The sequence below is a fragment of the Amborella trichopoda genome, chromosome 2, assembly GCF_054954075.1.
Source record: "Amborella trichopoda isolate Santa Cruz 75 chromosome 2, AtrichopodaSantaCruz75HAP2 v2.0, whole genome shotgun sequence".
NCBI classification, from domain to species: Eukaryota; Viridiplantae; Streptophyta; class Magnoliopsida; order Amborellales; family Amborellaceae; genus Amborella; species Amborella trichopoda.
In genome coordinates this window covers 270,703-295,214 of record NC_142337.1, presented here as the reverse complement: position 1 = coordinate 295,214, position 24,512 = coordinate 270,703, and the positions used below count along the sequence as shown (strand labels likewise).

General features: G+C 37.7%; 1 protein-coding gene and 1 long non-coding RNA gene across 3 annotated transcripts; one reads left to right on the top strand and one right to left on the bottom strand.

Annotated features, from left to right (window-relative positions):
• Positions 1 to 129: 129 nt before the first annotated feature.
• Positions 130 to 22,973, bottom strand: LOC18427330 (DUF1365 family protein). The gene is made up of 5 exons (XM_006836383.4): positions 22,363 to 22,973; positions 21,321 to 21,432; positions 13,024 to 13,116; positions 2,720 to 2,923; positions 130 to 602 (listed from the first exon to the last, which is right to left on the bottom strand). Exons 1-5 carry the CDS (start codon positions 22,713 to 22,715, stop codon positions 381 to 383), a joined length of 984 nt encoding a protein of 327 aa, XP_006836446.1. The 5' UTR covers positions 22,716 to 22,973; the 3' UTR covers positions 130 to 380.
• LOC148783022 (uncharacterized) lies at positions 3,623 to 10,873 on the top strand. Of its 2 annotated transcripts, none has more exons than XR_016048281.1 (3): positions 3,623 to 3,926; positions 10,061 to 10,179; positions 10,361 to 10,873. It is a non-coding gene; the product is annotated as an uncharacterized LOC148783022 (long non-coding RNA). The 2 variants fall into 2 exon arrangements; XR_016048287.1 differs by having other exon boundaries at positions 3,635 to 3,780.
• Positions 22,974 to 24,512: the final 1,539 nt, after the last annotated feature.

The following is a 24,512-nucleotide window of genomic DNA, read 5'->3' as shown; positions in this document are numbered from 1 at the left end:
CTAATCATCTAATGATAAATCACATGGTTAAAGACATCACATGGTTAAAGACATCACAAAGTTCAAAGAATTTTTCTTTTTTTTTCTTAAACATCAAGCAAGGTCAATACCACACTCAAAAAAACCTGATTTACGTGAATGGCCAAGTCGTGATTTTGATCTACTTGTACCAAAGTAAACAATATGGTTGTGTACTTATCCTTTATAATTACACACATGCATGCACACTTTCTTCTTGCCGCCCAATAAATTAATAATGCATTCGAGCTACAACTTTAAAAATATCAAATAATTACAGTATGCTGAGTTCTGCAAGTGCCACCAATGCCTGAACGAAAAGGTGACATACAAACACGATGCCTGATGGCAAGTGTAGCATACTACGACCAAGGCCATTCAGCATCATTCCATACACACCACCTGCTATCGTTCTCATCAAGCCCATCTCCACCTTTGGAATCACGACAGATTATTTTCTCCTCTCGGATATTTTTACCGCATCGTAGTTGCCAGTCCCGGATCAAGGCCTCTTCTCTATACTTCACATTATGATACTTTGGGTGCTGCATGAAGGGAACATTTTTCCACCATAGCTTGAGGGCCTGTAAGATCACATAATAGACATATCCAGTCACTTAAGAAGTGATTTGAATATCACGTAAAGCATTCTCGATTCTGATAAGTTCCATTTTTGTTTCCAATTTACAAAGGTAGTGGTCTATTACCAGGGGATATGTCAATAAATTGAGCTTTTATAGTTTACTGAACCGGTTCCATTCTATACATGTCAGTTTCAATCAATGTTTGCCTGGTGAACTAGGTTAACAGAAAAGAAATTCTTCCAACTATTCCAGTACTTGCAACAAATCCTGCTGAATGTGATTGTTATCTAATACAGTGGAGTGTTTCGTATGGTAACGAAATGCTTCTTTTGGATAATTCTCTTCAAACTTTTTTTCTTCTCAACACATCTAGAATAATTCACCAAAATTAAAATTTAAATAGAATATGATGGGGCACATTCCTCCAAATGTTGTCCTAAGACAAGTAAAGATTGTCAATGCTGGTAATGCACTTCAAGTGGGCAACGGCAATGCTCGTATTCATGGTCCTGATGAAGTTATGATAGGGCCCATGCCTCCAAAAGTTGTCCCAACTAGGTGATGCAATTCACCAATTCAAACTTACAATCATTATATCCCCTCGCTCTTTCTAACCTAAACATCTCCGGAAGCCTAAGCCCAAATAAATCCTAAACCCAGTGCACTCCTGAATTCATGCCCAACCCCATCAATTTCCCCTAACGATATGCAAGCAAAAGTGCTACCATTTTCCCCACTCCCATCCTCCTTACATCAGCCATTTCTTTTCCAAGTTACAATCATCCAGAGACTCTCAGTTTCCTTGCCATATCTCCAGTGCAATTTCCTCAAAAGAACTTGATTACCTCCTTACAACCAAGGGGATGCGAGATTTTACTACTGAGATTTTACCACTCCCACATACCAAAAGGAATAAACTTCAATCCAGTTTTATTATTTCAAACTTTTTCAAATAGATTTATAAAGAGAAAATTCATTTACAGAGTATAGTTCTTAGAAAAAGTTAATGACTTATTAACTTTCTAAAAAAATCACAATTTTATTACTTTTTCGTTCACATAAAGCATGTCACATTAGCTTGGAAAAGCACAATTTCCCAAGAGGAAATCCTAGGCACTAATAAGCAACAAGAAAATAGAAATGAACCACAATAGTACCAATTAGTGATGAGCACAATCTTTTTCTTTTTCCATCTAAAAATTCTCAGTATTGGCACCACCATATGGTGGTCACTACATGATCCAATCTCGCAATTCCAACAGGATCATGATACTGGTAGGCCTTGTATGTAGATAAAAAACACACTTAGGGTACATTTGGTTCGCGCGTAAATATTTCCTGGGAAATACTTACATATGTGAATCGCGTTTCATACGTTTGGTTCGTACAAATGCATATGCAAATATAATACCATTTTAAAAGCTTTTACCATGAAATAGTCCGATTCATGGTAAAATAAAACCATACCTATTGAGGTGGGGAAACATTTCCCATGCATATGTTTTCACACGCATAATCACTATTCACTATTCAATATTCACTATTTACGATATAATATATTATTACAACATTTTATTTATATAAAAATTATATATTAAATTATATTTCAATAATATTTAATATATACTATACAAATAACATTTTATATAAATAATATATTATTTTACATTATACTATATTATTATATATTTATATTTATTTTTACTAAAGTAATTAAATTATATATAATACATAATAAATAAATAGATATATATATATATTTATTATGTATAATATATATAATATCAATATATATTTATATTATATATTATATGAAAATAAATATTATATTATATTATTATATTATATATATAATATACATATCTTTTCAAGGTTTTGCGTAAATATTTCACACCAACCAAGCGCTACCAAACATATGAAGCTGATTACACACTTCTTTTTAAATGTACTACCAAACATGGTAAAAAGAATGCATATGCAAACTGCTTACATATGTAAATAGTTTACCTGTGTAAATGTTTATGCATGAACCAAATGTACCCTTAGTATATGAACACATGAGACATGCACAGAAAAATCAAAGATTTGAGCCAAAACGATTGATCAACTTCACAAACCTGCCAGTAAATCCAAAAGGCCACTTTCTGTGGCATTAACCAGAAAAAGAGTTCCGGAATCTGGGTCTCCAGGGACTTGGACAATCTTTTGGCTTGCAAAGTAGCTGTAAAATAATTACCAAGACTAGGATGATCAACTGAAATCTTTAAAAAGAGATTCTCCCCAGGAGCATGAGCTTGCATGTTCCAAGTCCCGAGCATGTCCTGCAATTATTTTCAGTATATCAAGTTATACGCCAAAGACAGGCAACAAACAATACCATGCACATCCTAGAAAAAGGCAGAGCATGTAACAACGCAAAGTGGTGTGTGTTTGTGTATGAGAACTGTTTGTGTGTATAGGAACTTAATAATGACAAAGCTCACAACATTTCTGATTCTTTTAAGCAAAACATCCTGAGTTTCAAAGGGTTCTGATGGAACATGCCATGTCAGCACTTCTCGACCAGGTGTTCCTTCCCCTCTTTGGGGAAGATAAGCTTATCTGGGCCCCCTCCCCCTCTGGAACCTTTACTGTGGCCTCCCTTTACCGCAAGATCACCTCATCCCCTACCCTCCCTTCCAATCCCCCTCCCATTGCTGCGAAGGCCTGGTTCACCTTCACCCCACCCCAATTTCAGATATTCAGCTGGATTGTACCATCTCAAAGAAATCTGACCATCAATCACATCCAAAGAAGAGGTCATTCCCTACCCAATACATTTGTCATGTGCACCATAGCAGAAGAGACCAACGACCATCTTTTCCTCTGTGATTTTTCCACCGCCTTTTGGGGCAAAAAACGGCAACTCTTTTAACTGGACATGGGTCATCCCTAAGTCCATACCCCATCTTTACGGTACCTCTCTCTCACCCCAATGGTCCAAATCTGACCTCATCCTCTGGAAAGCCTCCATAGCAGCCACGATTTGGACCATTTGCAAGAGACAGAGCAGAATTTTCAGGGGAGAGAGCTCCACGGCCGAATGCAGTTTTGACGGGGTCCTAGACCTTGCCAGCTTCTGGGCCATGCACCACAAGACATTCAGGCACTTCCCATATTCAGATTTCTTTCAGGATTGGTAGGCACTCCTGAACCTGCAACCCAGTAGAATTCACGTGCCTCCCTGTAGAGACCACCTGAAGTGGGCAAGATTAAACTCAATTTTGATGGTTGCTCCCTCAGCAACCCTGGCCCTTCTGGAATCGGAGGCATATTCTTTTTTGGGTAATTCAATTGGGATGATGAGCCCCTACCCGCTTTTTAAATCATTAGTGGTTTTTGAATGCGTTGGGTGAGAACTCCAAGGTAGAGAGGGTGCTCTGAACAATACTACAGTGGGTTTGCAGGGCACCTTTTTGAGCTATCGAGTCCCCTAACAGATCTAGCGCCCCCAACCAACTCAATTCGTTAGATATTTTTTGGGTTACTAGAGGGTTTCTTGGGTAGCCTATTTTTTGTATACCTTCATTACTTTATACATAACAGTTAACAGATTCAAAAAAAAAAAAAAAAAACTATCTACACACAAACAAATGTGGAACTCTATAAAGATTCGTCTTAGTGCAAAGTATGTCTGAACCAATTGATGTGTACCTCTAAAGGATTGCTACAGAACTATCATCAAATATCTGTAGCATGTACCAGTCTCATATGTTACTTGAGCCATTCTCTGTGGCACCAAAAAGGAATGCAGAATTGTTTAGGCGTGACTGCCACATAGGCACCCCCCCTAGTGCTGCAGTGATAACTTGAGAGTTATGCATGGACATTTTTATGGTAGTTAGGACATCCCTATGCTAAGTAGCTAGAGATCATGGAGTGATGACCCATACACTGAAACTTCCAAACTATAAGGTTAACTAGAAGGTTATGCAATGCATTCTAGATTTCTGGTTCAGGAATTACAAACTCCCTATCATAGAGGAGAATATCTGAAATTCCAACCTGGGCCTTTATTTTAATGTGAACCTAACCAGAAAATATCCTTACCAATGTTCTGTAACAGTGGAAAATTTTGATGGAATGGAGGGATGGAGGGAGGGAAGGCAGGATTTTGACAGAAACTTTTGGTGGAATGGAGAGAGAGAGAGAGAGAGAGAGAGAGAGAGAAGAGAGAAAGTTAATGGAACTCCTTGTGTCTGTTGATATCACATTCCACAATTCATTTCATCCATCACGCATTACAGAACAATACTAGAGTCTCTTTCCAATTTCCTGTTTCCACCCAACCTGCATCAGTTTCTTTTTGGGTTGCTAGTAAAAGAGGCTAAACCTCATGCAGGTTTAAGTCTTGCCCCATCTATTGGAATTCTACTGGCTGAATGAGGCTTCTCTATGCCATTACACCAGCTGCTCAGCTAAAGGGGAACTAGGAGATGCCCCAATAATAGATGCAATTTCCAGGTCAGCAGAGCATTATATGCAGCCATTTGTGCACGTATTTGTGGCAATGAAGCAGTTTTCTAAATGAGGATTAGTGCTTATAGTTGCTAACTGATCCAATTTCCATTTCAACTACCTGCTCAAAACTTCGGCAAAGAAAGGTTGGTACAGGATTGTGGTCCAGTCCCAAATTCTTCCTGCTCATTCAGTTGTTTAAAAAATATCCTGGTTATTCTCATTTCTAATACTCTGAGTGTATATGTTTTTTTTTTCTCCTTAATCCTATAAATTGAGTGCATATGTTTTGTTTCTCTACCTCATTAATGACAACGTACTGTGGAATGTGTTTTCTTGAATTTTGGGAAAATTCAAAGGATTGTTTTCACTACAAGCATGCAGTCAGATACCACTGAAATTCGCAATGAATTCTTCCTTTAACATGAATATTTTTACACATATTCAACCGCTCCAAGATTAATCTACTTCCACCTACACAACATACCTCTGTCTTGCTTCCAAGTGTCTCACCAGGTGCATCAAAAAATAAGAGGTAGCTCTGCTTGAGGACTCTCCAATAATTGAATCACTTTTACGGGATACTCTTACTTTTGGAAGGTAGGTTAGCTGGCATCCAACCAAGCTCCTTCTTGGTTATGGGGTTGAACCCAGGCTTTGATGGTACATGATCAATGTAAGGTACAGCTTGTTGCTCAAGGGCATAGACATGAATATGACTTGGATTATGTGGAGATAGTTTATATCATGATCAGGGTAGATTACATTCATACACTGATTTCACTAGCTTCCACTCAATAGTGGGATATCTTCTTCCATGGTCCTACATGATTCAAGACCCAACTAGTCAGTCTCATGAACGGTCTCATAGATAAGCAACTAAAAGCATTCTATAGAATTAAAAGGTATTGCGTGTGTGGTTTGATAAGTTATGCTACTTTTTCTTCTACGTTTTTTTCTTTGGATTTACGTTGGGTATAGACAAAGTGGATCAGATGATTCTTTCTAAAGACACAGAAACAAAACCTAATCAATGCATGCCCCGTTCCTTCATATGAAGAGAACATCCTGGTCAAGCTCAGCAATACAGCTTTTCTAGATCCACCTCACAAATGATGCCTGGATTATAGTTGCTGGAAACGTCTGTGATTCCGAATCGTTTTGGGAATTGGAATCGCGTGTATCAGAAGTTTCGGAATCAAGGAATCGTTGTCCATACGATTCAGATTTGAGTAAAATGATATCACTATTTCGGAATCATGATTTAAAAAATTAGGAATCGTGTTTCCTATTTGTAAGAATCAATGTCCCTTCATGTTAGAATCGCGTTTCATACCTATATGGAATCACACATGACCCCACTTGTTTCCGTGGTTGCTGGAATCGTGATTCCTAAAAATATGAAATTGTGATTCCTAAAATTCTAAAATCGTCGTCCCCAAAAACTTGGAATCAACATTCTCACGATTACGGAATTGTGATTCTCCCTATATTGGAATCGAGATTCTCGCCTTACTAGAATTGCGAACCAATTCCCTCCGGTATATGAGAGAAGTATTCAAAAAATATATAAATTTACCCATTACTACAAGATCGAATTTTGGTATGTAAATACTCAGTCCAGGACTCCAAGTACTAATGTCACCCTTCATCATATCTTTGTGGACAATCCCATACAATGGACTCGGTCTACTGACAACCCTATTATGCCTACAAGGTCTAGAACTTGTCTACAGCATACAAGGAGTGAGAACAAGGGCAAGCTCCCTTTATCTCCTTTCATTGAATTATAAAATAAGTACATAACATAGTAATTCTTCTTTGTTAAATGCAGTTTTGAGTCTTTTGACTTTTGAAAATTGAGTTATTCAATTTTTAGTCAATTTTTCTGATATTTAATGATTAATTTAACCTAAAACACCACCCAAGGCACTTCGCGCATATCTTTATTATCTTCTTATTTTACTTAAAGAAAAGCATTTTTATCCTCTTATTCAACTTGACGAAATGACGGTGTCGATCATATATTAAACATTATTACATTAGTAGTTTAGTACCCACACCATTTACCAAACATTATTAAATTTAAAGTAACATATTTTTTTAGTATTATTATTCTTGGTAAGAGTTATTAAAAAGTAACATGGAATGAAGGATGAAAATTAGTAATAAGAAAATAAAAAATTGAACATATTACTTATATTTTAAAATTTGATTTTATTGCCGTATGCAACAACTTCAAATTCTCTCACGCTCTCATACATGTTGCTCTCACTCATGATTGAGCATACATCGAAGGGTTTCTACTCTCCCTATGCCCTCCCTATGCTCAAATATTACTTATATTTTAAATTTTGATTTTATTGTCGCATGCAACAACTTTAAATTCTCTCACGCTCTTATACATGTTGCACTCACTCATGATTAAGCACACATCAAAGGGTTTCGGCTCTCCCTATGCTCACATTGCTTCCTGAAAACGTGGATTCGCAATTCCTTAATACTTTGAATCAGTGATTTAAAAAGCGGACCGCCCAACCCCTAGGCGGTCCAAAAGGCCTTGGCGCATCGCCCAGGCCTAGGCGGCCAATCTGTGCGGGCCATCCCTAGGTGACCGCCTAGGCGGTACGAAACTTGCCTAGGTGGCCGCCTAGCGCCCAGCCCTGGGCGGCCGCCCAGGGCTTGCGCCCTGCCCAAGGGTGGAAATCCATTTGGTGAAAGTCCATTTTGATAGCGGAAAATTTGGTCATTTTTCCTTGTTTTTAAGGTCCAAAATTTAGGGTTTTAGGTTCATTTGAAACCTAAACCTTGCTTGAGCCAAATTTAGAGAGAGAAAACCACAAAAAATTAGATAGTGGTGAATTTTTCAAGATCGAATGGTTACTCAAAGTTAACCAAAATTGATCAAAACATCACCCATTGGTACTATATTTACTTTTTGATGTTTTGCAAAGTTATTAGGGGGGTATTTTAGAAGATTTTGAGCATTTAGAAACATCTTTGAGGTGAAAGTTTGAAGATTGAGCAATCAAACTCGGTTACTCAAAGTAAGTGATTTTTTTTATTACTTTAGCCTTTAGTAATTTGCATTATTTTTTAGATGTCTTCTTCGGGATCTAATAGGAGTGGTGATCCCGGTTGGAAATACGGTTATAACCCAGATCCTAATGATAAAAATTGCATAAGATGCAATTTTTGTGAAAATGATACAAAAGGGGGCATAAACCGGTTCAAGAAACATCTTGCCGATATCAAGGGGGATGTTGCCCCATGTAAAAACACTCTTGATGCTGTTAAAGAGGAAATACAGAATTTTATGACCTTGGTGAAAATGAAAAAAGATGAGAGATTTGCCTCTATAGCAGAGATTAGGTCTGGGTTCGAGTCAATTTTGATGATGATGATAGTGATGAGGAAAGGATTGGGGAGGAATGTCAAGAGGTTGAGCAATCCATTATTAGGGGAAAGGGGAAGGGAGTTGTAATTGCTTCTGGTTCTGGGAGTAAAAAGCCTCGGGTTAGAGGCCCTATGGATAGTTTCTTACCTCGGCCTGACCCTGAGATTGCAGGAGAGAACAAAAAAACAAACCACCATAAAAAATAGAATCAAGGAAGAGAGAGATAGAGCTGTGTATTATTTGGCTACATGGTTTTATGAGGCGGGCATTCCTTTCAATACCGCTCGCTTGAGTAGCTTTTATGCTGCAGTAGAGGCAATTGGCCAATTTGGCCCTGGGATGAAACCCCCAACCCCATATGAGCTTTCAGAGCCTTTTTTAAAAAAGACAGTGAATGCCTCGAAGGAAGTTGTAGAACTTAAGAAAGATGCATGGGCTCAGTATGGGGTTTCTCTTATGACTGATGCTTGGAGTGATAGGAAGAGAAGAAGTCAAATGAATTTGCTTGTGATCTATTGATGCCTCTGATGATATCCATGATGCCCCTTACATATTTCAAGTGATAGAGAACGGAATCAAGGAGGTTGGGGAGCATCTTGTTGTACAGATTGTGACAGACAATGCTGCTATGTTGCGGCATCTAATTTGTTGCACATGGCTTATCCTAAAATCTTTTGGACACCATGTGTAGCATATTTTATAGACCTCATGCTTGAGTCTCTTGGCGGTTTAACATAGATATCAGGTGCAGTGAAGAAGGCCAAGTATGTTACGAATTTTATTTATAGCCACCATATCACCCTCAGCGTGATGCGTACCTTTACAAAGAAGAAAGAGATTGAGAGGCCTGGGGTCACGAGATTTGCGACACGAGATTTGCGACTTGATACTTATGCCTAGATAGCATACATTCGAGGAGAGTGTAGTTGAGCCAAATGTTTACCTCGAATGAATGGAGAGCATGCAAGTGGTCTAAGGCTCAGGTTGGGAAGAAAGTGAGAGATATTATACTTTTCAAGGCTTTTTGGTAAGGGGTGAAGGGCGCTCTTAAGGTATTTTTTCCTCTTATCAAAGTTCTTCGCATGGTTGATAGTGACAAGCCTTCTATAGGCTATTTATATGATGCTATGGAGAAATGCAAAAGAGAGATAGCCCAAAATTTCAATGATGAAGAAACCCGCTACAAGCCTGTTTGGGAGATTATTGATGATAAGTGGGATAAGCAGCTACATCGGCCATTGCATGTAGCTGGTTATTTTTTGAACCCAGCTTTATTTATATAAACAAAATGATACAATTATGGATGGATTTAATAAGTGTGTAAAGGTGCTAGTCCCTGATCTTGAAATGCAGGACATTATATGCGCTGATGAGCTGATAAATTACAAGTGCTCATTAACGTCTTTTGGGAGTCCAATGGCAATGAGGCAAAGGACCAAAATTAATCCAGCTATTAAGTATTATTATATTAATAATATTCTTAAGTTCATCTTCATCAAGTTCAATTGTTCAAGTAATCAAGTATTTCTATTATTCATTTATGATTTTTTTTATTTCTTTGTAGCCCATTGGTGGAGCCAACATGAGCGTAGTTCTCCAAATTTACAAAAGTTGGCCATTCGGATCTTAAACCCAACCACTTCTTCATCCAGTTGTGAGCGCAATTGGAGTACTTTTGAAGGGGTAAGGCCATTAGGGTAATTTGTATCATTGTATAAATAATACATGAACCATAGATATTAGGTTTTAATTAGTTCACTTTCATTTTATTTTGTTAGGTTCATATAAAGAAAAAAAACATGCTTGAATTAAAGAAGCTCAATGACCTTGTCGATGTCAAGCACAATCGATTCTTGAATGATAGATTTACTAAGAGAGATAATAGAGACCCCATCAGATCAAAAAATATGGACAATACTATGGAGTGGTTAGTTGATGATGATGAGGTCGAGAGGCATAAGGATTGACATGGGACATGGTCATAGATGCTTCAAGGACATCAGCTGATCCCTCCTAGAGCCACTAGAGCTTATGTACAGAGAACAAGGGTGGAGGATGAGGAGGAAGAACAGACAGAATCACAAGAGACGGAGGAAGACGAGTCGCAATATGTCGAGGAGGGTGACAACTCCGTCCACTCCGATGAATATGATGCCAATGCAGCTGACCCAAGATTTTCTGATAATGAATGAATGTTGATTGTTGAATAATTATTAAACTTTGTTACTTCGAAGTTTGAAGTTTGAACTTTGATTGAATTGTGTATTGAACATTTGAACTATTGAAGATTCTTTTGAGTCTTCAAGTATTACTTTCATAGTTTTATAATTTGGTTGGTTGACATATTTTAAGTTTTAATTGGATATGGATTATGGACTATGAACCGACTTATGGATTATGGATTATGGTTATGCTTATGGAATGTGTGCTAAATGCTAATATGTAGCATAATTTGAATATAACAGATAGTCTGATACTCAAATAACTGCAGAATCCTTATTTGGATTCAACTGGACTGCAAAATCCTTATTTGGATTCAACTGAGCCGCCCAGGTTCTGGGCGTCCGCCTAGGCACTGGGTGTCCTGGACCCCCCAATTTGCCTAGGACTCGCCTAGCGCTTTTTGAAACACAGCTTTGAATCAAGATTTAGCACAAGTAGAATCGCATTATTGTGTAGCAAGGAATCACGATGTTTGCGATAAAGAAACTTGATTCCAAACAACATGGATTCGCAATTCCAAAAAAATTGGAATCAATGTTTCTCACAAGTAGAATCGCATTCTTGTGTAGCTAAAAATCTAAAGTCCTCGATATGGAATCTTGATTCTGGCAATCCGGAATTGAGATTCCTAAACTAGGTGGAATCGCGTTCCGCAAAAAATAGAAATGTGACTCTTTTCTTTTAGAATCAACTTTCGCCTACGGAAACGCCGAATCGAGATTCCAAAATGAAATCGCTACTCTTATAGCTATAGCTAGGATTACAAGAACTAAGTGCAATAGGCCACCCACACAACATCCAAGGCCTACCAGCCCCTCCATAAAGCCTTGCTAGAAGTGAAAACAACAGTTTCCCTAAAACAAAAGAAAAAAAAGAAAAGGTAAGGGACAACTTTCAAGAATCAAGAAGAGGCAACCATCAAAACTTGTTTTTCAAGAGTCCCAAGCATTTGTCAGATCTTCCTACTTTTGAAACAAAGAAATGAGGTTGGCTTTAAACCTTTTCACCCTTCTGGACACATGGCAAAATTGATCTATTGCATTAATCAAATAACCTTCCTCAATACCAAACTCCTACCAATCGAAGTTTTGAATTTTGATTCATGTAAGTGGACATTTCAGGTCCACTGTAGTATTTTCTTCTTCAAAAACCTAAGGCATCCATTCAGAATCAAATCTAGAGGCATTTTTTTGTAATTAAATCTAGTAAATAATATGGTAAAGAATCCCAAGACAGTCTTATTGGACGAGAATCAAATAAAATTAAGAGAATTTTATGTGGATAAAGGGAGCTTGCCCTTGTTGGTAAAGGGAGCTAAAGGGAGCTTGTAGGTGTAATTTTATGTACTTATTTTATAATTCAAGGAAAGGAGATAAAGGGAGCTTGCCCTTGTTCTCACTCCTTGTATGTCGTAGACTAGCTCTAGACCTTGTAAGCATAATAGGGTTATCAGTAGACCAAGTTCATTGTATGGGATTGTCCACAAAGATATCATAAAAAGTGACATTAGTACTTGGAGTCCTGGACTGAGTATTTATATACCAAAATTCAATCTTGTAGTAATAGGTAAATTTATATATTTTCTGAATACTTCTCTCATATATCGGAAGGAATAGGTTCGCAATTCTAGTAAGGGGATAATCTCGATTCCAATATAGGGAGAAAATAAATTTGTTATTATCCTCTTACCCTTTTTTCTATTTTTTATTTTTACACAAATTACCCCAACTTCGCACCTTTTTTGGGGCAACCTCAAGTTAAGGTTTTGGACAACTTTAAACCTTGAAGGTCTAAAGTCATCTGCTTTAGACCTTGTCCAAAGTTGTCACAAACCTCAACTTCTCTCATCCGAGAGGTTTTTCTCACTAACATAATTTGGATCTTGAAGGTTCGAAGTTGACAACTTTAGACCTCGAAGGTTCAAAGTTGTATGAAACCTCAAACTCAACTTCAGACCTTCAAGGTCCGAAGTAGAGACAATTTGAGAAGCCATAAAAAATAGAAAAAGGGGTATGAACGTAAAAATGCACCCAATAAATTCAAGGGATATTAGTGTTAATTCTTTAAAACCCAATAAATTCCTAAGAAGCATATTTCTTACGTTGTTTCTCTATGTGGAAGATAGATATTACAAAACCACTAGTCTAAACGTATTGATACGCAAAAGAAGACACACTGCTAATAAATAATTAACAAGATACATGGCAATGCATAATGCAAGAAACAACATACAATTTCCAATAGCTACTGTTAATAGGCCATAATAAAATCTCCAAGAAACAAAGGCATTTCATAAAAACTTACCATAAAGGGACTAACATGTAAAGGCTTTGCCACAGAATCTGAATCTGGATTGAATACAAAGGACACTCTTTCACCCCAAGGTGTATTCGTCACCTTAAAACAACACAATCAAAAATTAAAATAAATCTACTTAACAAAGGATGAACATAACTATGTTTCCAAAAAGGTGTAGTCACACAATTTCTGAAATATCAAAAAATGTGAAAATTAAATATGGGAAGGAGAACTAGTTCAAGAGCAAAATCATATAATGAAACTAAATATGTGCAAAAGGAAATGTTGAAAATTACATAATACTGAAACAATACAAAATCTCTGCAGCTTCTATATTTCTACCACTAACCCAATCTAACTTGATACATGTATGCAGGGAGCAGCTGGCAACATATTCTTCTTTCTTTCCAAGTAAATATATAATTGTATCACATTATGGTAGGGAGATCAGCTTGCAATGTTGGAAATCTGGCCTTTCAAGGCCTAAATTCCAGAGGTCTCTCATTCTGTGGAAGTGATCGAGAGATAGAATCTGGGTGCTATGCGAAATGGGGCCCAAATTCTTATACCCCAAGTACTTGAGGCTATAAGTATTTTGTGTTCAGGAAAGCAATTTCTCAAGGAGGTGTGAGGGTCACCTCCTAGTCAGGACCTTGTTTATAATAGCCTCATGATTGTTGTGATTAGCCAGGGCTTGGAGTATCCAATCGAGTACAATAGTAACCGAGTATTTTTATGAGTAACGGCCCTATATGGGATGGTCATGGCTTATGGGACATAAGTCTGTATCCAGACACAAGACCATTCCATGGCATGTGCACTAACGTTCGCATGAGAATCCACTCTTCCAAATCCATTATCTGAGTTTGGAAGGGCCAATGCACATGTGCTTTGAGAGGACCCTTGTACTTGTGTTGGAATATGTCCCATAGGGATGCACTTGAAATCCATTGAGAACCGGATGATGAAAAGCTCTGGCTCAGTGACTTTGATGTGACTAATTATGCGTCCCTGCCATAGACTGTGGACCATAGGTTCATTGGGTCAGCTTGAGACACCGGCGGAACAACATTCGGGACTAGCTCAATGGAGTACTCCGACACCTAGAGTCGAGGCCATGAGATCTCACTTACCCTTTGTCCAATTAATTATGATGAATAAATATTCATAAATATTTATTGTGAATTTTGGAGTATTTTTTGAAAATTTTTTATTGACAAAAATGTACTTTTAATATTTGTTTAGAACTAATTCCATTTGAGGACTGCTACGTGGCACACCCCAGTGCCATAGGGTGGCCACGTGGCACCCCTGGCCCCATCATAAGATCAATGCCCAGCTGGGCACTAATCCCAAGGTGGGGGATATGGATGACATATATTATTTTGTTATGTTGTTATATATTGTTATTTGACTTGTTATATTATGTTATAACTTAAAGTACATTTTTGTCACATGTTTATTTGATACACACAAGTGCTTTTGTTGGCATGTATGAGGTTCATTTTAATTTAATTTAAATAATGAATCCAAAGTAAAATTGAAAATTGAATTTGAATTTCAAATATATCTTCACACGTGTGAAGGGGACATTAAGCTCATTGTGGTTACTTAGAAATATTAGATCTATAAGGTAATTGGCTTTCATAAAGGTGTATTATTCTAGATGTGTGAGTTTTACTTTTTCCTTTGTTGCCTATTGCCCTTGATGGATCTCTGCACTATTTGATTATTTAAATTTAAGGGCTTTTTATGTAAAGCAAGTTGGATTCAATTGGAATAAAAATATTGACCTAAGAACAAAAGGATAGAGTGACCTTAGTTAGGGTTTAATGTGGGTGATAAGGGTGCTAAATTCCATCCCTTCATCCTAGTGGTCCGATGGGGATGGTTGACTAGGGTATATTGGTCTCTCATGTGCCTTTGGATAGGTGCATCAAGGGTGTTGATGATATCCAATCTTACACACTATGTACATATATTTCTTTAAGTTCCAAACCCTACCCACTTAAAAAAATGGATCTTGCTTGAATTGAGTAGAGAGAAAGAGAGAGAACAAACTTTGAGACCTCCATGTACCACCCATTTCCCTTTGAGAGTTCTCATCCTCCATTGATGATCTTTGAAGCTTGATGGTCCTTCAGTCCATAAGATCAAGCTTATCTCATACCATGATCAAGGTATTATCTCTCTAAGTTGTTTTATGTCAAAGACCATTTTATCCTTGATCAAAGGTTCCAAGAAATTTCATTTATAGTCATGTTTTAGCTTTTTTAGACCTCCATTTTGATATTATCTTCATGCCATTCTTACATAATGTGATCCCTCACTTGCTTTTGTGTTTTATGCATTGACAAACCTTTTATCATGCATAGTTTCCTTTGATCTACCTTGCACGAATTCTCTTGAGCATTTCTAAGTCTTGTTATTCAAATTCCAGAGATATTTAGATCCTCTTAGAAGTGTATTTGCTCATTTAGAGTAGGAACGTTTACATAAAAGTTGTGGTGCACCGGTGGACCACCACAAGTAGTTTTGCTCGATTCTTCTTGCAAACCTTTTTAAATCGATTTTGTGGACTCTAAGAAGTTGTTTTAAAAGTGTAAAAGCTTCCAATTGGATTAGACACTCTCGAGATTATAAAGCACTCTTGTATTATTCATTGGGACAAAATTAAGTCCCTAAAAGGCTCGAATTTGTAGTTCGGGCACAAGGGGTTCGAACCATGGCTTCCCACATGTTTGTATGCATGTTTATTTACTATATTTGCAGTTATTAAATGATTCATGGTTGAAAAAATTATGTATGTTAAGTGAAAAATAGAATTGTGTTTTAATCTTGAGGTATGAGGTTTAATGCTATGCTCTTTTGTTTATGTGAATTGAAATCTCATTTGATTATTACGATCAAGTGTATGACGTGTATGAGACATTGTGATATATGATGAGGATGAAGAATGAAGATGGAGTTATCATGTAATTTTTATATAATGAGGAATTTTAAGTGCAAGTCATGTAATATGTCGTCTAGATGTATATTGTGAGTATTTAGACATTGTATTGAGTTTAATTGTATTTTTGGGTAAGGGATTTGTAAGGGTCCTATTAGGGTTGAATTTTTAGTATTCAAATGTGTATAAAACCAAGCTTGTAGGCTGGATTATGGTTTTGTATTGAGATATTCATGTATTTAAACCCTTGAGTTTTAATACAATGAATTTTTTTTAAAGATTGTGTACCTAGTCACGTGGTCTTATACTGCCAACATGCAACACATACCCAAGTAGGAATGACATATAGGAATGTACCTAGTCACTTGGTCCTATACCACCAACATGCAACACATACCCAAGTAGGAATGACATATAGGAAAAGCCAACAACGTAGTTGACACCCTTGCTAAGGAGGGAGCCAAGCTACACAAATTGCAAGGGACTTTGTGGGCATTTTTTTCAGTTCTCAAGTTCCATCTCTTGCAGATTTGTTCTAGTTATTTTTTGGCTGTCCATAGGGGTTGTGTAGAATTTTTGGGCCCCTTTAAAGGTTTCTGGATTTGAGTACTCAACTTGTTGCCGAATTTCTTGTACACTACTTAATATATCAGTTAACATTTTCAGAAAAAGACATACAGGAAAACTACAGTGGATATCAGGAAAGAATTGAATGTATCTGTCATGGAATATCACTAACCATCAGTGGCTACATGATAGAAACGTCTTGTAATAATCCATTTAGTAATCTTTCCATTTAAAATTGGAGGTATATCCCCCCATTATCGCATTTAAAATTAGTGGCTTTAGCCATTTATCATTCAACGAGAAGAAGGTGTGAACCAAAAGAAATAAGCAGTTTTCTAGAATTTCTTTTATCTTCTCAAAGCCGAGAATGGGAACTGAAAGGATAACGAAGCCAGAATTGCATTTAAAATGAACCTCCCCAAGTTATCATGTTGCACACTTGTAAAAGCTTTATGAAAAACATGAAGGATCCAAATTAAATCATTTACTAGGTGTCATATCCACATGAGGATCATCACAGCCAATCATATGTTCGTACAAAATTTCAGCAGATCCCAAATCAAAGAAGAACATTGAAGGCCGAAGTTTTTCAGTTTCCAGAAAGGATCATGATGCCTCTCATTCTACATAAGCAATGAGACTACCCAGTCATACTAAGGAGAAAGAATCTAGTTCTTCCAAGTTGATATGCATTATGAAGGTAATAGTTTGGATTCAAGTATATATTCCCAATTATAGTGAATGTTATGTCATCAAAAGAGTTAGTGGATCCAGAAATACTTACTGCAGTAGGTGAATTTCTTCTTCTTTTTTTTCTTTTCTTTCTTTTCTTTCCTTTTTCTTGAGAATACCTAACTTGTATGTGGTATTCTAGTTAAAAAACACCATTGAAGGTGTACGAATGCTAAAAAGGGATCCCATAGTTCGGATGCTCAATGATACATAAGAACTGTACAAAATGGGGAATATCGGCATCGGGCTTTGTGTAATGCATAGTAAGAGAGAGGGTAAGTAGTAATCCTGAATACAAAAAATAGGGGAGAACCCCCCTTATGGAAGCTGACATCAACTGTTATGGAGGCTGAGAATGCATCCTACTAGTGGTGCCGCTTTTGCAATACCATCCACGACAGAGTCGGCCTCCAACCGAACGTCCCATAACACAACTCAATGAGGCCTGAAAATATGAAGAATATGATAAAAAATGGGTTCCAGTCTCCATGGGCAGGGAGCATGTTTGGACACCCAAAGGATCGAGTTCCTAGAGTCTCCTTTGAATATTAGGGGTGTATCTTACATTTGGTTGAATTTCTTGAGACATTCGAGCAGGGCCATTTCCTCAGCCATTGTCGAGTAAGAAATGCCAAGTTACCCAAGTTATGGTGTGGCTGTTTGAATCCCAGTCCCCCACAGCGCCCTAGGCCCCAGGTTTTGGAGTGAGCAATAATCCATGTTGAGCTTAATGGAGCCAGATTCCAGAGATCGCCAAAGAGATGATCTGGGAATTGTCAACAGCCTGGAGAGTAGAATAGTTTCCCAATACGTCGCAAAGTCTGCCACTGCAAGCACACTGAACTCTTTGTGTCTTTTGGCCCAGAATATGGTGCGAGATTTAATTCGCTCTTGGATTGCTAGCGATGTCTCCTCTTTCGCTTAGAAGGTCCATTAGTTACGCTCTAGCCATATGGTCCAAATGGTGGCCATAATGGAGGCCCTCCAACGTAATAGACCCTCCACAATTGCCTGACTGAACTTGGTGTTGCCCGAGACCAATCGCAAGCACATAACAAGGACGCCCATGTTCAAGCTGCGACTGAGCAATATAAGAAGATGTGTTCGCTTGTCTCTCCCTCATTTTTGCGCATGATGCACCGCTTGTGGAGGAGGAACCCCCTCCTTTGTAGCTAGTCCACAGCATAGTGCTGAGATCTCCCAACCTAAGTGGTGAACCCACTCTGGAATCTTGCTTTCGTGCTCCAAGAAAGGGATCTTCATGGGATTTCGACCCCCACTATTAGGGATCTCAGACCCCACCTTAATGCCCAAGACACTGACCAAACTGATGATTTTCTTTATTTATAACCAGCTAGCAATGCAACACTTCTAATATAGTTGCATTGCTTGCTGACTATAACTACAAGTATCCTTGATTTAAAAAGTATGTACAGTCCTATTTACAAGTCCTAGATTGTATATGTAGTTGGGACAAGATCCCCAAAAGGTTGGGATCAACATCCTAAAAGGTCAGTATCGAGATTCCTCACATTTGGGGATCTTGATCCCTAACACTTGCATTGTACAATCGGCACTCCTAAAGTTAAGGATCTCCAAGCCTTTCAAGATCCTCCACTCTAGATCACACTCTGATCCCAACAACTATGGTCTACAGTCAAAGTTTCTCTGACTGGGTGGTGGTGGCATGGAGTAGTATGCTATCAACAATTGTCTAACTACATTTGGTGTTGCCCGCGGCCACTTGAAAGTGCATAACAAAGAAGCCAATGTTGGAGCTGCGATCAAACAGTGTAAGAAGATGCTTTCTCGTCTCTTCCTCATTTTTGCACAAGAAAATCATCAGTTTGGTCCATAGTGAATAATCTCTCCAATAATGCTATCCAATTAAATGCTTGAACGTCTGGCGGAACAAAAGAGAGCCAGACTTTATATAGAATAGCTATGGTGGTAGCAGGTAGGTCAATTGAATGATAAGAGGATATTGAGAATTGCCAGCACTTGATTTTGTCTAGACTACCTTTTCCATCCCTTCCTATAAGAGAAATCTAGTTTGTAGAAGGTGTAGAAGCATAGTCAGTTCCAAACTCCAGGGTAGTCAAGGTGGTAGCAGGTTGGTTTGCCAACCAACCATCACGTTCCTAAGAGGACTGTGATGACCTTATGACGTATTGGAATCAACCGTGATGGTGTATAACTCTTGGGAACCACTATCACAGTTTTTAACTTACGGAAACTCCTAAATTGTTGCAATAAGTTATAAGACCATCACAGTCCTCTTAGAACTGTGATGGTTTCCATGAGTTAAAAGTATTGTGGTACCTATATACAATAATAAATGAAATATATAGGATTGTGCAAACTATCGAGGGATCAAACTTATGAGCCATACTATGAAATTGTGGGAGAGAGTGATTTCGCAAAGATTAAGGCATGAAAAGACCTCCATATGATCTTTATTGATTTAGAGAAAATAAATAAGGAATAATGAAAAGACCTCCATAGCGTATCTGAAAATCAGTGTGCTTTTATGCCAGGGAGGTTAACAGTTGAGGCCATTCTCCTACTTAGACAACTGACTGAGAAGCTCACGGAGAAGGAAAAAGACCTCCATATGGTCTTTATTGATTTAGAAAAAGCTTACTATAGGTTACCTAAGGATTTAATTTGGTGGGTATTAGAAAAAGTTAACTCATTCAAAAAAAAAAATTGGTAGGTATTGGGAAAGAAAGGAGTCTCCAAATGCTATATTGACATGGTGAGAGATATGTAAGAAGAAGCACCAACTAGTGTGCGAATAGCTGAGAGACAAGTAAATTTTCAGTAACAATAGACCTACAACAAGGGTTAGCGTTGAGCCATACCTCTTTGTTTTAGTTATGGACGAGTTAACTAGACACCTACAAGATGGGGTACCGTGGTGTATGTTGTTCGCAGATGACATAGTTTGATCAATAAGGCTAGAAGCGAAGTCAACACAAAGTTATAACTTTGGAGGGATGCTCTAAAATCCAAAGGTTTTAAAATCAGTCGGACTACGACATAATAAATGGAATGCAAGTTTAGTAATAGTACAAGTACAAATGCGGAAGTAGTTAAGAATGTTGGCCAAGAAATACCTCAAAGAGAGCCCTTTCGATACCTTGGGTCAATAATCCAGAAAAATTGAGAGATTAAGGAAAATGTACAACAAAGTATCAGAGCTAGGTGGGCAACTGGAGTTTTATGTGATCATCGCATACCGATGACACTAAAGGGGAAGTTCTATAGGACTGCTGTGAGACCAGCTTTGCTTTATGGGACAGAATGTTAGGCGGTCATGAGACAACATGCCCAACAAATGAGTTTGTTGACATGAGAATGTTGATATGGATGAGTGGTAAGACAAGAAAGGATAGAATTTGAAATGAAGACATTCGAGGGAAGTAGGTGAAGACGAGGGAAAGTAGACTTGGGTGGACTGGCCATGTGTAGCACAAACCCAACAGAGTACCAGTTAGGAGGTGCGATTTCGTTCAAGTGGAAAGCTCTAAAAGAGCAAGAGGACAACCCAAAAGGACATGGATGGAAGTAGTGAGAAAAAGATATGACGACTTATGATTTTACTAAAGGTATGGCCCTTAATAGAGCAAAATGGCAAAACAGGCTTCGTATAGCCAACCCTAATTAGTTGAGATAAGGCTTTGATGATGATGATCATGATGCGAAGATATGCATAGAGAATTCACAAAGCACAAAGTTACATTATGCAGCCCGATGTTCACAAGATGGCCCTTGGATAACCTATATCTCCTAATCCCTAGTAGAAACTAACAGACAACAAAGTGGGCATACAAAGTAGAAATTAGTTGCAATAGCCACAAACCAATCACTATTTTGGATGTGATGTGGCTAGAATTACAAATGTTATCATCACCCCAAACTCTAGCATGAAGCTTGCAATTATCAAGATGAAGCTCAAGCAGTTAAAGAAATTTCAGCAAATTTTCAGTGTAAGTCTTGTAAGAGTTTGAAGGATGGATGTAACTAAATGGGTGTTTTCTTTGTTACCAACCTGGGCTATACACTTCTTAAGATGAGCATCAGATCCTTCCTGGTCATAGCAGTAATAAACACTCAGTGGATTCTGTTCATATCCCACACTAGCAGGTATTGTCAAAAGAAACCTGTATAGACAACCCATCTGATATGATTAAAAGACAAGCATCCAGATTAAGAAGAAAAAATATAAATGATACAAATACGTATTTTCATTGTTTCTATAACTATGCATACGCTTAAGATGCAAGCCAAACTTGTCACATTTTTGTGCGCGGTGTGCAAGTTCAAGGTGATGTTTTAGTGTGTTGTTTTTATTCGCTTTTTGGTTTATTATCCCACCACTATTGTTCAATTTTATCACCAATAAAACATGAAACAAATCAATTCATACATTTGTAGATGTCGGTAGGTTTTAGCATTTCATCATTATTTAATGGTGGAACTTGTACACGAGAAGAAATTGGTAATTTGATATGTACGCCCCTCTATTTAGGGGATTCAGTATCTCATAATTTTATTTAATTCTTGATTTTTTAACTGATAAGAAACAAAATCTGTCCAAATTAATATGGCATCAGAGCAACTTCTGAAAGATTGATACTTTGGGAGTTTTGGAACATGTATCTAGTCCACATGCTGATGGGACCCATGACCAGAGCATGAGCATCAAATGCGCAATACAAAATTGCACAGACCTGTAACATACATGGTACGATAATAAAAGATTATTGCTAAGGAGATAAGCTCATGTGAAGAGGAGTTTTAAATGAATAATAACACATCCAAAATACTTGCTAAGTGACAGGTTGATTCAGAGACGAAAATATCAAATCTCAGCCTATTGCGCTTATTGATCTCCACACTCACACGGCACTCTAGTAAATCACAACGCATAACTCCCACAATCACAAAAGCCCTAAACCCTTTCCAATAGTATAAATAACTAGTTGGAAGCTCCATGACCAAGTAAATGAAAACCATGATAAACATTAAAATCCATCAACTGAACTAAAATTGAGAAAGAAAGAAGAGTTTAGCAAGTTGGGAACGCCTACACAGGTCCGGAGGTGGCGGCGATCTCGCGAACCTGAGCAGATGACATGTGGTTGCCCTTGCGGAGGAGGGCATCGACACTGACATCAACAACATGGTCGAGGTTGATGAGAGCATATCTGACATTGTAGGAGAATTGGTGGAGAAGGGGATGACTCCTCTGATGCCAAACCCTCCCTTGGTAGAGAATGAGATGGGACTCACCAACACTGTGGCCCTCAGATGGGTTTTTGTTGTTATTAGTCGTTGGGAAAATGGGAAAGGAGAGTAGAGAGAGGAAGGCAAGGCGGATGGAGAGGAAAGAGGAGGTGAAGAGGGTGGACACAAACGAGAAGAAGAGGAATACAACCTCCATTTCTGAGTTGATTGTGCGCTACCAAACTTCTATTTTATTTCATCTGGCCGGGGTTTCTGAGTTGCTTGATTGCAGAAGGGAAGGCCCTATATTGCGTTGTCTTTGTGAGAAGCTTGGGTTAGGTAAGAATGATGTCTGTGTTGCTGCTTCGTGTGACTGAGTTGGGTTCTTCGGCAGTTGGATAATGCAGATGATGCTTTCTTCCTCTATTTCTTCCCCTCTCTTCATTTATTGTGCTGTACTCGATCTTCATCTTTTATTTAATTTTAATGGATGAAGTTTTTATAAGGCCTGAAAAGTGCAAAACAAAATAAAGCCTCACCTTAAATCCAGTCCGGAAAACACTTTAAGCAACTTAAATCTCGATGATGGCTCCAAGATAAATCTCTAACACTAATAATAAAATCCAAAACTACAAAGATTACAGATCTTGTGGCACTTATCTTTAGGACGGAAAGGTACGGTTTAAATAATTTATTATAATGTAAACTATTTTTATAATTTGAAATTTTTTCTTTTTTATTTTTCCAAAACCAAAATGTTCAATCCTAGATAATTCATATAAAGGTTTAAGAGAGTTTTTTCATCAAGGTTGAAAGGGCGCTTCAATTTTACCTATTTACGATCCCCTTGTAATTATCTTTTTGTAATAAAATATTTTGAAAAAAAGGGTTGCTTGAATTTCAAATATTATTTGGTGGACAGTAGGCTAATTAGTCAAGGTGAGGTTTGTTCAACGTGTCAACTTTGTACTATAGAAGAAATGTAACACTTCAAAACTTTGCTGAAAATGTACTTCCGGTACCGAAAAGCCTATATAAAATTATGTTGTTGCCCTCAATTATGAAATTTAAAGTTTCATAAATGGTGGCGATCAAACAGATCTATAAACACTTAAAAATGGATGGTCTAGATAATATGTTAGAAGATGAATTATTTTTAGGATTAGAAATCCTATTTTATTATTTTCTATAAATCTCGAGATCGAGATGATCAATTTGAGGGTTTTCCAATTTAAGAACAACCGTCTCTAGTAAGTTTTTTAGGTACACCTTACTTGTATAGTATAAGGTTGACACCTTATATAAACTTTTTCTATTTACTTGTAGGTTTGATTGAAGATGGGATTTTAGGGATAGGTCACACACACATTCGAAGGTGTCGGCCATAGGGGTGGCAACGGGTTGGGTCGGGTTCTGCCATACCCCAATCCAAACCCGTATAGTATTATGGTTTAGGTTTGGACCCAGACCTAACTTTTTGGGTCCAAAATTTGGACCCCTACTCGGACTCAAGGTTGGGTCTACATGTCAAGTCTTAGGTCTGGTCGGGTCTATTACCACCTTATGACTTTAAGTTTTATTTTATTTTTTAATTACTTTTTTTTGCATCATATGCTTATTGACAACATTTACAATATTGCACGACATTATTGTTTTTCATAATAACTGAAAATTCTTGAGAAACAAACATATTGATAATATTTATAAATACCCACATATATCCCTATTATTCAGGTCGAGGTCCATATTATTTCGGATAAAAAATTTGGATCCATATCCAACCCACGGTCAGATTTTCTCATAGTGAGTCTGGTCGGGTTCACTGCACCCCTAATCCGCAAATTTGGCAGAATGAGTATTGCCTCGTCCTCCTCGTGAGCTTCTACTTTGTTGAGATTACGCAGTAGTTTTATATTGAAATTCTCCGAACAAATTAATTGTAGGAGGAGCATTTCGTTGTCGGTTTTTCACCTACATCAAGAATAAATGAGGGGAGGAGGGAGCCGGGCCCCAA

Excerpts from the sequence above, each read along its gene's own strand:
- LOC18427330 (XM_006836383.4), bottom strand. The coding sequence starts at position 22,715 with ATGGAGGTTGTATTCCTCTTCTTCTCGTTTGTGTCCACCCTCTTCACC. Across the intron at positions 21,433-22,362 it reads GCCGCCACCTCCGGACCTGT|GTTTCTTTTGACAATACCTG; the intron begins GTAGGCGTTCCC and ends TTGTCTATACAG. Across the intron at positions 603-2,719 it reads CCTTTTGGATTTACTGGCAG|GCCCTCAAGCTATGGTGGAA; the intron begins GTTTGTGAAGTT and ends GTGATCTTACAG.